The 15,583-nt window shown below is 35.4% G+C and overlaps 1 protein-coding gene across 1 annotated transcript in view; it reads right to left on the reverse strand.

Annotated features, from left to right (window-relative positions):
• Nucleotides 1-964: 964 nt before the first annotated feature.
• The window catches only part of TBC1D22A (TBC1 domain family member 22A), a 143,256-nt gene continuing 128,637 nt past the window's right edge, over nt 965-15,583 (reverse strand). Inside the window, exon 13 of the mRNA XM_066318602.1 lies at nt 965-4,225. Coding sequence (XP_066174699.1) covers nt 4,097-4,225 — 129 coding nt within the window. The 3' untranslated portion in view covers nt 965-4,096. The remainder of the gene's footprint in view (nt 4,226-15,583) is intronic.

Below are 15,583 nucleotides of genomic sequence, written 5' to 3' on the forward strand. Positions count from 1 at the left end.
GACAGACTCCCTCTGCATCCCTGCCTCTTTTCTCCTGAATGTGGAGTTCTAAAGAGAGGAGTTACTGTCTTTGCTTTCCTTGTATATTTTCTCAGCAGTCACACTGGATTATTGGAAGTTTCCCAGCAGCTTTCTTGACAGAAGGTATTTGAGCTACATATACATGTACATGTCTACATATATGACATCTCTCCCTGACAGTTAATCTGCTTAAATCATCTTAGTTTCCAGGTCTTACTGACCCTATCAGCTGTTTACTGTTTCCTCACTATGAGCTGTTGCTTCCCCTTCTCCTGCACCCCCAGAACCATACAGAATTCTGTGCCTCCTCTGTGCAAATCCCTGATTTGCTCCACCTTCTCTTCAGTTCAGTTCTGCTGTGGTGTCAAATCTATCTTCATTTGCTTTTTCCAAAAATTGCTCAGTATCCTGTATGTACATGTGTCTAAGACACACCCTTGGAACTTGCTTCTATTACCAACTTGCAAAACCTACAAGATACATTTCTGCCACTCTCTGCCCGAGTAACTGAGCACTGAGGTTCTGCTAAGGCATTTCCTCTTGTGAGAAAGACTTTTGAGGCTGCAGAATGGAAACACACCTGTGAACCTGAGAGATTTTAGCACGCTAGCATCTGCAAACTTTTTCCTAAGGAAAAGTTTCTCATGAAAGCTTTTTCTCAAAACAATCTTTGTCCAGCTAGTGTTTGCTGCTTCTCTAGTTTAACCAATGGCATTAGAAAGGAGTCACTCCTATTCACCAGTCATACTAAATTAAATCTGTATCAGAACACCTTATAAAAAAAGAGTAAGAATTTAAACAAGAAACCCTTCTTTTTCTACACTCTTTGCCTTCTGAAATATTTGGAGTCTTTTGTGTCCTACAGTGACACAAACCCAACCCATGCTTTGGCACAGGGTGCAATGTGTTGGAAGAAAACAACAAACTCAAGCTTTGCACTCTATATAGCACTTCATAAATATGTGTTTATTTCCTCATCTTTCACCAGTTTTACAGTTTTAACCAGTGCCTCAGTGGTAATGTTTGTCAGAAGCATACAGTGGAACTTGAGATAGTTCTATTCTGTAGTTATGAAATTAAAAACAAATTAACAGGCCTTTCCATATGGAACTGCGCCAAAAAATAATGAAACTAATTTTTTATAACATATTACAGAGTTACATAAGATTTCAACTTACATTTCTATCTTACTCCATGTACTGTATTTACACAGTTAACTAATTTATTATATACATTTTTCAAATTCTGTAGCCATAAATCTTTTTATATTATACATTCTAGTTTAAACTTTAATTACAGAAATTATTTAACACGCATTTCAGACACTGCAACTTCAATATTTCACATGAGTTCTAGGAAATTACTGCCTAATTTCACTAGTGACGTGTCAAGATGCCTCCTTCATAAGAAAATACATATTACAAAGGAAATTTATAATATTCAGAATCTTGAATTTTGAAAAAACTAAGTACAAGGGATGTAATAATGATAATGCTATTTCCTTTTCTATGCATTTTTTTTTTTTTTTTTGGAATGACATTTTACCTGAGATGTAGAATTGTTAAATGTGTGGGCTTTTCATAAAAATTTGAAATTTTACATAAATGTCAGCCTTCTATTTACTGAGAACTACTACTCCTACCTGTATAGATATATAATGTTATTTATATATCTATATCATATGTTCCAGAAAAGTCTATATCTACATAAATAAACATTGGTATTATATCAGGAAACTTCCCACTATCCTTAAAAAGCAATGTGCTCAAGTACAATATTCAACTTCTGACACAGACACCATAGTAAATGTGACCTCTAATGGTAAAACTTCCTTCCAAGGGAAGTAAGAGGTACCTGTTGAATTTGGAAGACATGGCAGACAACTTATGTGGACCCAGTGAAGGAAATTTTATATCTCCAGTCCCAGAAATGTTATGCAGGAGCATCTGACACAGCAGACAACTTTGGGTCAACTTTCCATGTTACACGTAACTACCTAAATAATGTCTTAATAGAAAAAGGTTAATTATAGAAAACCCTTACAACAGTTAATGCTGTGTTGTCTTCTCTCATTACAATAATATGCATTTCTATGAACAAATGATTGCAGATACCAAGTTTAAAGCAAATGGTCATAGATTTCATGTTTCTTTTATTCTGTTATTGGTAGACACTGTTAGGCACAATATGACATTCTTTGTAAACATAAATCTTGATACATCAGACCACAAACTGAAGTTACAGAAAGCAGTACACAGACATGTAAGAAGCACAGACCCACGACACATTCCAGGCACAAATGCAGCCATCTGGGAGCCCTGACCCTGTATCCATCACAACTGAAACACCCGGCTGACACCAGTGGAAAGGAAAAGCATCCTGGATGCCAAACACTCCAGCTTCTGAAATAATTCTCTTTTTTTATCTTCTACCAAAGATTTCATATACTTTTAAAATACAGATGGTCTCATAATCACATGTTGGTAAAAATGTAGTTTACTTTATTTACCCTGAAACACCTAATTATTACTGTGTGAAGAACTGTGTAAAGTCTGTGTGAAGAACTAAGGCCCCTAAAGCAAGTAATGTAACTAATACATTTAGAAAGCTCTCTTCAATATGTATCTACATATTTTTAAGAAGTTGAAAATAATCCTCCAATAACAAGTCACAAGAGAAAATCTCTTGAAGATTTTTTATTTCCCAAACTTAAAAGTGCACTGCACTTTCTGTGCAACACTGTGCAACTCAAGAACCAAACTGAGGAACAATAATTCTGAACTTTTAAGTGTATTGCTTAGTGCAACTCCCATACTTCATAACCTTCATGGGTATGGTAGGCACAAATTAATATGAGTTATTTACATCCAACAGAGCAAATTAGAATTCTTACCAGAAAATATCTCTTGAAAAAAAAAAAACAGTGCACTTAAATTATGTAAGTTTTAAGAAACTATTCAGTATCCCATGGTTATATGAGGAAAGACTCATTTTAGTCTATAAACTCACAGAAGATTTTTGTTCTGCTAATGACCCACAAGCAATCTGAGTACACAGTTACTGTTACTGTTACTGGGAGCTAGCTCTCTTCCTCTGAATAATCAGGAGAAAAAAAAAAGGTATTAAATTATGCAACAAAAAAGCTTCGGAAAGATATATTAATTTTCCTTTTCTAACTTGCTAGAAATGGAGAATAAGGCAACAACCGAGATAAAAATATTTCTTGCTTTGTAAACCAAGCTTCTTAATACATTTCTTAAAAGTGAACTTTCATGCTGAAAAATTGCAAGGCCTTGAAAGAGAAACTTTAATTACTTTGACAAGACCATGCCTTCTGCTTAATTCACTATTTTAAAGCACTCCAAAATGTATTGTGAGGGATTTATTTCAGTGTAATAGATGAGTCTTCAGCTTTAAGTAACTCCTTTTTATGGCTAAAAAGCTTCTGTAGCATCCTTCAAGACTGAATAATGTTTAGAAAAATGCCACCAATTTCCATTACAACCTTCTATATTCTTATATTATGGGAGTATTCTAACCTAATTCAATGGAAAAACAACAGATGGTGTGCTAATATCAGTGTCTTTTGAGTCAAAGCACAGGCCTTGCTGTCTCATATGGCCTGCATCATGGAAAAGTTCTTTTCTGCCACTTCAAGCAGATACATTTCACTGAACAAAAGTGGCTGATAAAGTCATGGCAGGTGACACTGAAGTAATGACAAAATCATTCCATAAGTAGTTTTAAGTCTAAAGTACATAGAAAAATTGCTTAGCATAAATAAGACAGACTACAATTCTCCTATTTAGAGAAGGGGAAAAAAGAAGAAAATTATAAGACTTCTGAACTCATATTTCATGCTGAGCAAAAAAATTCACTTTTAAGTTCATTCAGTGCTCGATATCCTGCTTTGTCCACTTCTTTGGTATTCTGTTCTCATTCTGCAAATTCTAACAGAATTTTAATGGTCATCTTACTTCAAATGAAAGAGCAATGAGCTGAAAGCATAACCAGAACAACAGATGCCATGATACTGCAGAACACATTGGTTCTAATGATTTCTGTCTCTTTATATTCACTTCTTGTAATGATTCGGGGCATCTGCAAATGCAAACTTCAGTCTGTAGGCCTCTGCTAGGAGCACACTGATGTCTTCATTCCCCCAGTGTACTGTGGGCAAATTCTGTAAAAATATCAGTAACTCCTAATTAAAAAGAAAAAAAGAAAAATAAGTAAATACATTTTTTCAAATAGCAGTGTAATAAATATGTATTACTTATACAATGATCATTTATAAGCAACCACTCATGCAGCACCTCTGTATCCCAAACAAACCTGAGATCCAACTAGGTTTAGTGATTTTTTACATAAATACTTGCTATTCAATGTTTCAGTTCAGCAGCCTGTGAGTAACTGAAATATGGTCATTTGTCAGATTTTTCTTTTTTTTGAGAAAAATAATATGTGTTGTCGCCTACCGAAATTATTTTTATGCTACAAGGCATGAAGTTATATAAACAGATACATTTTCAAAATTATGTATGATTAGAGAGAATCCCTAACTCCAGGATTCTCTCACACCAATGCAAAGATAAGCCATTTCTCTACTTAGACATTAAGAATTATGAAATAAATTATTATTTCAGTCAGTTGCAGTCAATTCCCACCTTGATTCTTAGCCCAGGTTTCTCACTCCCTGCTGATCTCTGATCCCAAAATATTTTCCTGTGGATCAGCTTTTCCTGTCTCTCCTGTTTGGTTTAGGCAAAATTCACTTCCAAGGAGCCTAAGCCCAGGAACAGAGGTGACAAGAAGCTCACTGAGACAGTGCCTCTATGTTCATTTCTGATGAACATGCATCAAAATCCACCACGATCTGCAGCAGCCTCAAATCCTCACCTGTAGTCTGAAACCTGCCAGCTCTGAGGGGACTCTGGAAGATCAGCTACCACAAATCATCTCCTGACTTCATGCAAATGACAATTTTTATAAGGCTCATAATTTGACTGAACTCAGGAAGTTAGTTTGCTCTTTAAAGAAAGAAAACTGGTGACCCATAAGGTCAGAAACCCTCAAATGTGATGCAAAAGTCTAGGCCAAATTTGAAGCTCGTGTTTGAAAATTTCCATAGAGCAGATCACCTGTCTCATGCTTTTAATTGTTTTGATAAAACTGTGGCAAAACAGCAAAAGAGAAATTTTGGATGAATCACAACAAAATGAATGTAGATTTTTATGATGGGAGGTATAAGGCAATCTTAGGAATAAGTGAAGTTGTTAAGCTGCTTGTATCTTCTGGGTGCTCTATTTTTGCAGTAAAAATGCAGACAATTTGTGCACATCTGTATACATGCATATGCATTTGTGAGAATGTGTGTAAGTATATTTTTGTGTGAGTATGTCTGTTAAGGTTTATTCTAAAGATCAGAAACAAGTGAATGGGAATGCAATTAAAACCACAGCCATTATCTCATTATAAATCAGAATCCTGCAGTATCAGGTATAACTATCCAGGGAAATTATTCTTCGTTGTAAGAGTCTTATTTTCCTTGTTCCCCCTTCTCCCTCTGCACCTGCTTTCATAGAAGATGGCTGTAGAAGCCCTTAGCAAGGATCCAGTGATTTTAGGAAACAGCCAGGAGCAGAAATTAACATTAAATGATTTGTGTTTGTGAGAAAATTATTTTTTACTTCATCTGTTTCACGGTCCTGCTATACTGGTTCTTGTAATATGAAAAGAGAAAGGATAGAAGTTGAGCATTCTGTATATTTAATTATGAATAATAAGTAGTAATACAACAGAGCTAGCATGAGAATATCTCTATTACACTTGAGAGAACACATTTTTAATAAAGTATTGTGCAATTGTCAAAATCCCACTCTTTTAAAAAATTTTCTATGTACTTATTTGACAGTTAAGCTGATAACTGTAATTAATAAATTAGCAGTAGAGAGTAGGAGGGTTGTGTGGAGGGCTCATAAATGCCTACCTCCATGAAAGTTCTTTTCTCCTTTTACAAAAGTAACTTTCAAGCAGCCCTAAGACACAGCAATTAATTCAGTGAGCTTTGTGAAATTACTTCTTTTACTGTTTGTAGTCTCAATACTTTTCTGGGTCAGACTTCTGGTGCAAACTGGTTCAAATAATTCATATTGCTGAAGCAGTGTTTTGGTTTTCTTTTGGGCTTTGGTTTTCTTCGGGCTTCGGAACATCCAAAGACTATAGCTTTGATATCCATGCTATATGAAATTTAACATATAGCTCCAGTCTGAAATAGGACTGTTAGTGATGAACCAGCTAAATACTTCTACCATTCATTTCAAATTTCATAATAATTTTCATCTGAATTAAATACATGAATAAATGGCAGAGTAATGCATTGACTGTGCAAGTCCACTTCTGTCTGAGTGGGCATTTTTCCACTGTTGCCAAGAAAAAATACCAAAGTCTAAGACTGGTACTGACTGGTGAATATGTGTTATAAATCCAAATAAAGTAACTGGCCAAAGACATACTACTTGTATAATTGTCTGAAGATAAGACTTATCTTCCTGTGATCTACTACGGAGCTTCAAAACTTGCTCAGATAGAAATAAAGTTTACATCTTTAAAAAAATATTGGCAAAAAACTTACTAAGGAAAATGTTATTTTCTTTAAATAAGAAAATTTTATTTTTCTTTAACTGCTAAAGAAAATCATGCTGCCTATGATTGCTGTATATTGAGCATTCTTTGGAAATAAGGAAACTATTATAAAGAAACAACCAAAAACCCCCAAATAAAGTCCTTGGATTTGAAGAATTTTACAAACACACTACTTAATATTTACAAGACCACATGACAAGTAAAAAACAAAAAAGAGCAAGAATTACTACAAGTGACTCAAGCTTACTAATTTACTTTTAATTATTTTTTTTTTTTTTTGCCAACAGATAAACAGGAAATACTAAGCAGCATGTATAAATAAGGCATGCATACTAACTTCTTAGATTTATTTTCCTATCCACAACAGTATTAAAATATGAGGCACTCCTTGAAAGATGATGAATCATAATGGGAATTAATATTTCCCATTAAACACTTGTAGGTGATAAACTGGTCTATTTCAGAAGAAAACTGAGTCTGAAAATCAATATTTGTAAAATATTCCTGGAAGAGTTTTGTTTTCTGCTTAATTTAAATGGTATTGTGATGACACCTGGCTGAAGACTCAGGGCAGCCAAGAGATTATCATCAGAGCTGGGGTTTCTAAAATCCCACTCCAATGTTTGTGTTTACATTTTGGCTGTATCAACAAAAAATAGGCTCAAAATGATGTCCTTTGAATTTGGCAAATGAAGTGCCCTGTTTTCCTGGACTGTCACTGAGAGGAACAGCTATATTAATGCCTTGAACTGGGGCCCATCTGCATGGCCCAGCCTGCCAGCACAGCTTCAGCTCAGTCTATTTCTGGTGTCTGCCCTCTCATGCCACGCCACAAAAGGCATCTCCATCCTCCCTTTCTCCTTGCCAGCCGAGCCAATAGTACCTCATGTACTTCTCCTTCTTCCTCGTCCTCCATCTTTTGGGGTGGTGATGGCACAAAGTATTTAGAGTGCATTGGAGCAAAGTAGAAATGACACTTTTAGTGTGGGCACTGGGCATTGGTACAAAATAGTAAACCGATATGTAGTTATCTGTAGAAATGTTAGGGGACATCCCCTGGGGCAGGCAGTCCCCTCGTGTCCCAGCTGCTGTCCAGACCTCGGCTGGGAGCAGAGAAAATTTTGAGATACCAAATAATAAACAACATGAGAAACCTGAAAACAGACCTTGAGGACTCTGCTTTTTTATACCAACACGACTCGGGGCTTTTAGAGGGCCAAGGACTTTAAACCACCTAAATCTCGGGTGAGGAAAACCCACCCAAGAACTGGCATCCCTGGGTGGGCACCTCACCGAGAATTGGCATCCTTGGGTGGGCACCTCACCAAGAATTGGCTTCACTGGGTGCTTTCCAGTGGACACACAAAGCCCTCTAAAGCCAGGAAGAAACCCAGAGAAGACGGGAAGATTTGCAGCCAAAGCAGCTGACTTCAACTTTGCCTCGGACAGACGAATTCCAAGGGAATGTCCTGGACTCCAACGGTACCACTTGTATTTGCTCCTGCCCCTCATCAAGCAGAAATGAAGAGATTTTAGTCACAGTGTTACTACCATGGTTAGGGGGCAGTAGCTGATGTTACCCAGGGCAATGTGAGAAAACTGGCATTTCTTAGCAGGGAGAAGAGAAAGCTAAGGGAGGATTTGAGAGCAGTTCGACATAGAGGGGCTTGGAAAGAAGGAAAGAGGTGAAAAGAGGCAATAGTAATAAGCTGAAGCTAACTTCTCATACAAAGCTAACTTGTCATAAAAGAATCCTTTGCAATGAGGGTGCTTGAGCAGCTTGCCAGGGAAACTGTGAATCTGTCCACTGGGATCCTCACAGCTGGCCTGGCACAGCCCTGAACAGGCTGCTCAAGCTCTGATGCTAGCCTGGCTTGCAGCAGCAACCTGCACTATGGACCTCCCTTCCACAGTGAAATTTTCCAGTGTTTTGTTTTTCAAAGGACATGGGCTTAAATAGAGAAGAAATCCAAAAGTACAACAACAACAACAAAAAAGCTAAACATTTACCCCTTTGGATCATTTCAAGATACAATAAAGGTTTGTTTCCTGAGAAGTATGTATTTTTCATTTGTAATTAAAGGATATAGGGGATTGGTGCAGCAGGGTCAGACTATGAATAAATTACAAATCTATAAATCAAACTGACTTTAAAGTATGGCAAAAGATCTGAACATAAACTATATATCAGCCTTTTATTAAGCGATTTCTGGTTTACATTGATGCATTTAACCCACAAGTCTGAAATAATTCTTCAGTACACTTGAAATTCAACATTTTCTTTTATAGAATTTATCTTTATCTTTTATAGAATTATATCTTTTATAGAATCTTTACCTTTTATAGAATTACACTCCTCGGATTTCCACAGCTTTAACTACATTTGGATTTACATGATACTTTACATATGTGTGTTTGTAAAATATGCTGAAACACTTTATATACAGCATGTTCAACTATGCTACTATATATAAAGTATTTTTAAACACTTAAAAGCATCTACACAGAGTGCAATTTTAAAGTAAATGTACTTTCAAAATGTAATTTTTCTCAGTTAATTAACATGTATTTTAGAACTATTCTCATCACCATGTAGTCAAGACAAGCCAGTGGTAAACATGCTGGAAGTGCTGTGGTATAAAAGCACCTCTAGATGTATGAAGACTAAAAGTATGAGATCTGTGTTTTACACACCACAATGGTAAGAGTAATACTGAAGGTTAAGCAATGGCTGTTGTCACACACAAAATTATTCTCGAGGGAAAATAATGTTACCCCAGGAGACCCAATACACATATCTAAAATGAAATACCAGGCTACCAGATAGATAGCTCAAAAAGCTGATTTCCAAAGCCTTTATTCCTCAGTTTCCTCTAAAACCAAAAAGGTCAAGGTCTGCTCCTTGCAGACTAAATCAAAACTGAATGTTAATAAAACTTTGCAAAATATATTTATAATCATTATTACAAAGTTATCAGCCTCTTTCTCCTCATTAAGATTTTAACCCCATGAAACCTCAGCATATTAAAATGATATTTAAAAACCCCAAACCCAGAGCAAAGAAAGCAAATTTTGTCATGTTTTGGAACGTAGTTCATTACCACATCTCCTTACAGTATGATGCCTGCTATAATCATGTTAGAAATACAATTTTTAGCATAAGATTGGCAAAAATTACTGGCAATTTGACAACACCTATCTGTAGTTGTTATGTTATTTATTATCATCCCTACTCTGACTCCACATGTGGATCTGGAAGGAAGGAATATCAGAAGCAATTACAGAAAAAAAACATGTTGATAGTTTATAAAACATAAAAATGTTATTGTAATGAGTAGAACACTAAGGTATCTTTTGTGCTAATCAAAACAATATATTTATTTTGAAAATCCAGACGTTTTGTCTGTGTGAATTATGGTCAAAGTTCAGTTGCAAGGTTTTGGTTTTTTAATAGAAGAAACTTAACATGACATAAAAACCAGTAATAGTGTTTCTACTTTAGATAATATAAAATGGCAGCAACTAAGGTTAAAATCAAACTTGAACATACTGAGGATATTACCAGAGTTAGGTTTTAGTGTCAAAACTGAGAACTGAGCTATTAATTTAACAAATAAAGGCAGTCCTAAAATGCATTACTTTTCTATGAGAGTTGTTAATCCTTCCTGCTGTTAACTGCAATGTAATTATGGTCTGAGTTCTCCTGGTCTACCACAGCTCTATTTTATACTGATAGGCAGAACCTACAATCTTACTATATTTTATGATCATAAACTTTACAATATTATACTTTAGGACTGTATATAAATAACTTAAAGGTAAATTAAATTTATATATATCTTCAATGATTCTATAAGAAAATGCTAACAACTATAATTTTAATACAAGCTGTATGGATTACACATTATGAACATATAAAAAACACAGCAAAATTTATGATGGCAATTTGATTAAATGGCCCCTTTATGAGAGTTATTTGTATTTTCCAAAGTTGTACTTGAAATCCCAGAACATAACGCCTACTTTTAAAGAACTAATGAAGAGAAATTCTACTAAAATTTATTTAGAGTAATTATTGAGACAACCTAAGGAGGAAACCAATTATTTCAGGGGGAAAAACTATCTCATTTATCTTTTTAGATAATAGAAAAGAGAAATAAACTCTATGCATGCATTAAAAGAAATCTAAATGGTTTTATAGGAAATTGCATAATGTTGGACCAGAGATAGAGCTGGATGATGATTCATACATTTGTTTCCAACAAGATACAACCACTATACAGGCAAAAAATGCCTTAATATAGGGATTATTTAATTCCCTTCTCCTTTACAACATTCTTTTTCACTTGATTGCATTTGGGATTGTCAAGTGTGAAAGGAAAGGATGGCCAGTGCCAAGTATGCATCCCCTCCATGGCCTTGGTGCCTTTCCCTGCACTGTGAGCAGGCAGACACGTGCCTCACACCCTGTAAGAGCTGCAGGAACCAGGCTGGCACGGTGCTGTGCCCTGTTAACCTCTAATCCTCTTCCCAGATATTTAGGATGAAGGATACCTGCTGCTTTGGGACTCAGCCAAGCTCACTACAAATCCTCTCCTCCAGCCTGCTATCAAAGCAGGAACTGCACTGGCTGGTGACATGAAAGCACAGGTCCAGCACACACTGCAGAGCCTGGGTGACCTTGTTCAGCTGCCCCAGTGCTGCCTCTCCCTTCTCTCTGCCCCTTGCTGTTGATAGGATAGTGCACCAAATGAATACAGCTCTAGCTCTGAGACAAGTTCTCTTTCCTTTCTTGAGTAGTTTCTTGTAAAACGCTCAGCAATATTCCCTATGATGCTGCCACTTCTTACTGCTCCAGATGTCCTAACCTGCTACACAGAGTTGCAAATAATGAGCTCTATTTCTGGAGTGCTGTGCATCTTATTAATTACCTGTGTCCTGGAGTCAGAGAGAACATTTCTTTCCTGTTGGGCCCAGCTGGAATTGAAAATACTAAGATTTCACAATCTAATATTAAAGAGATAGTAGGAATAGACCACCTACTGCAGCTTAAGAAATATTTGCTGCAGATAAGGGTTAAGATGCATAAGTGGACCTGGATCCTTCAGTGGTACAGCTGAGTGCCTGTGCTGCTTCCTGAGCATGGAAAGCACACAGCAGTAATGCCTGAGGTAGCACAGAACAGTCCCTTTTGGATCCTGAATGCAAAAATGCCTTCCTTGTTCCTGTAACTTCAAAGACTATGGATGAACCAAAATTTTGATAAGCACAAGATGGGGCAACACTGGTTTATCTATGCTAAGTGGTAGGAGCATTGAAGTCTGCACTCAATATAGTCTGAAAGATTTGAGACTTATTCTTGGCCAGTCATAAATCAGTGTCACTCAAAAACTTCCACCTGGAATGTGAAAGTTTAGAGGAAAGAAACAAGAGTCAAAAAACCCTGGCTCAAATATTTGCTGAAATACTGTAACATTGAACTTCTGAAATTCAGTGCTACATCTGATCTTTTCTTGTACATTCCTCTATTGTGCATTACTTACATTATGCTCCTAGAATTCCTTGAAAGGAACATTAATTCTTTCAATCAGTCTTATACATCTTAATTTTGACCTTTTTTCACACATCATGACATTTCAATCAACAGACTACAGCACACAGAACTCAGAACAGCAGGAATCTAACTACAGAGAAAAAATACTATTCAGAACTAGATTTGTTGCATCTTAAATTCTTTTTTTTTTTTTAATCTAAATATTTTAAAGGTTAATTTCTTCTGCTACTAGCTTATATTCAGCACCTCAGGGACACAGTGGTTTTTAACAAGTATATATATTTTTTATCCTTTTGATTTAAATACAGTATAAATATATATACATAAATATATATATCCTTTGATTCAAATATACATTTTAATTCTTCATTTCAGCTGATAAATTGTCCATTAATCTTATGAAAACATAATGAAGTAGGCTATTCTTAAAATTAATTTCATATTCCTAATAAGAACTTCATAGAAACACACCTTAACGTCCTGAAAATGAAAGCCTATGGAAAGTTGATGGGTTTATCATTTCCCTTTCATGTTTTCCTTTTCATGACTACTGAAAAAGATTCCAGGACTCAGCATACTAAACTAGCAATTAAAGTCCTGTTTCATCCAGTGTGGATCTCTTACACAAGTCATTAGCAACCTTAATTGCTAATCATAAAATATGTGGTTCTAAAGGACTATGTCAGAGAAGCTGTGCTTAGCTTCAGCTCACTTAGCTGAAGAGAAGATTTACACCTTCATTTCCAAGAGTATTGCTTAAAAGGTACATTAAAGGACCTGGTATTATAGGCAGTCTTGTTATGTTGGTCTCAAACAAAAACCAAACCAACAAGTAATCTCCAACCCTAAAACAAGAATCAAATTTATATGCTAGATCTTTTTCTCAATTAACTTGCTATCCACACGTTATTATCTCAAATTCATAAGACAAGGTTAAGGAATCAAAACAAGCATTGCCACAAAACCTAAAGGATTTAAGATGCCTACCCTCTCAAAACCTTCTATGGTTCTATGACACTCAAACACTGACTTAAATTCAAACTTAGATTGGACAGCCAAGCAAAAACAGTTCTAGGTTCTCTCTCACATTTAAACTAAAGAAAACAGAATTTCTATTTTACATATCCCACATGGAAACTGAGTATCTCAGGAAGTTTCACAGTTGATAGAGCAGTTCCAACAGAGCTGACAGTTCCAGTTGCTAGAGCTCAGAACAGAACAGCCCTGAACCACTCTGATTATAATTTTTTCCATCTCGTTTTATGAGATATTGTTATATTGATGGTATTTGGAGATATGTGTATTTCTTATGTACCAAAATATAAATCATAACAAACAAATAAGAAAAAGCCCAAGTATGTTATTTACCACTAGTTCCATCCAAAACACAACAAATAAAGAACAGATACAAATATCTGGAGTATAAAAGTAGGAAGATCAGTTGTCATTCTATCAAAAGAAAATGCAAACAAAATCCATCCAAACATAGAACATACTCTACCACTTAAAGCTGCAGCAATTATGGCAGAATTTAATTTCTGAAATTATTTACCAATAAATTACTACATTCTATCTATTTTTTTTTCTGTAATCTAGCAAGATCAAAATATTTCTATATCTGATTCCAAGAGAAAATTTCCAATTCTGCCTCTCCATGAAGTTCATATGCTAACCATTCTTCTTGGAATGGTTTTCCTGACCATAATTTGGCAATGCATTTATGGAGGGATAATTTTACAGCTACAAATTCACACACATTTCATTTCCTTATCTTGATTAAGGAAATCAAATCCTTCCTTATCAATGACTTAGATTTTAACAATGTAGTATAAATAGCTAAAAGCTCAGCCAAAAAAAAAAAAAAAAAGAAAATAAGAAAGAAAATCATAAAATACCAACTGAATATAATGAAGCACAGGACAAAAGTGAATCAGAATTGTGTGTATTTCTAACCTGAAGTAATTATTATGCTTTGACAAAGTGCTGTTCTGAGTATAACCTCATTTTGTTCTAGAGAAAACATATATTAAGGATGGCTGATGCAAATTTACCTGTTTTCTATAACTTAAGAAGTGCTGCCTGAGATATGCAACTTTTGCATCCAATAAATATGTGACAGTGCAGAACCTACTTAAACTAGTGTATTTTTAGAAGCAAAACAAGTCCTAAACACAGTTGAAGTGGAATATTTTCAGTATCCATGGGGATACAGGACTGAAAGGCCATTTCCATTACATCGCTCAATCACTGCCAAATGAAGCCACATTTCTGTGTTTTGCTCTGAATAACAAACAATCATTCCCCACTTGCCATGTCAAAGCCCACAAAGCATTTGTGCACCTCTAAGAGACTTAAGGACAGCAGTACAGAGAACCAATGACTCAGCAGTGGAGGAAACCTTCATGAAGATATCACAGCTAAAGGAAACAACCTGCCCCATCTGATAAGTGAAAATGTCCCACCTAACTTGAGAAGCCTCACAGAAATCAATAAGAAGTAATCTGAAAATCCCTTCATCTCTGAGGAAAATGCCACTGTTCAAATTAAGAAATCAATTAAGCTTCCTTGGTGAGCACAGCACGCAGGCACAAGAACATAAGACAGAGGATCACCCAAGCTGCATAGGTTTTCCCAAGGTACAAAAACAACATCCCCACAAATTTCTATCCATTCCTTGATGCCTTAAGAAAAAAAAAATGTGATATAGAACACTTCAGTCAGAGAGAAATTCCAAAAGTGCATGCATAGACAATAGACTGAAGCATCAATTCAAGTTAACACAATGTAATCCAATTGTACACTTTAAGCTAAAGAATTAAAATATCCCAAACCAATAAATACTACATGAGAAACACGACTAATAACTGAGACTGTGCTCAAGAATCTTCAGTTGTTTCAGGATAAGAAAAATCCCAAACCAAGATTTATCTTCGTGTACCACACAATAACATAAATTTATCAAGCTTTGTTAGAAAATATATGCTGCCCTTTATATCCTGATATTTCACATACAAGATGCTTTACTTTATCTAATGGTTTACAAATCAAAATGAAAGAATTTATACACTTTCGATCTTTCACCAAAATTGCATTATGACTTAAATCTTTACCCCTGTTATAAAACAACCCAAAGGCATTCTAGAAGATGATCATATTCTCTATCAAGCTTTGCTTCATCAGGTTAAACAAGCAACATTCTTCTAATACTCTGCTAAGGTAAATTCTTCATTTCCCAGTCTACTCTTGTTAAATGCAACTCTAAAGAAATTACATAAAATCCAAATACATAATTCTCATGCAAGTGTCAGAGAAATGCAATTTTTCAAAACAAAGAATATTACTGGAACCACAGAAAAAAAGTAG

Source organism: Sylvia atricapilla, chromosome 5 (genome assembly GCF_009819655.1).
Source record: "Sylvia atricapilla isolate bSylAtr1 chromosome 5, bSylAtr1.pri, whole genome shotgun sequence".
Classification (NCBI taxonomy): Eukaryota; Metazoa; Chordata; class Aves; order Passeriformes; family Sylviidae; genus Sylvia; species Sylvia atricapilla.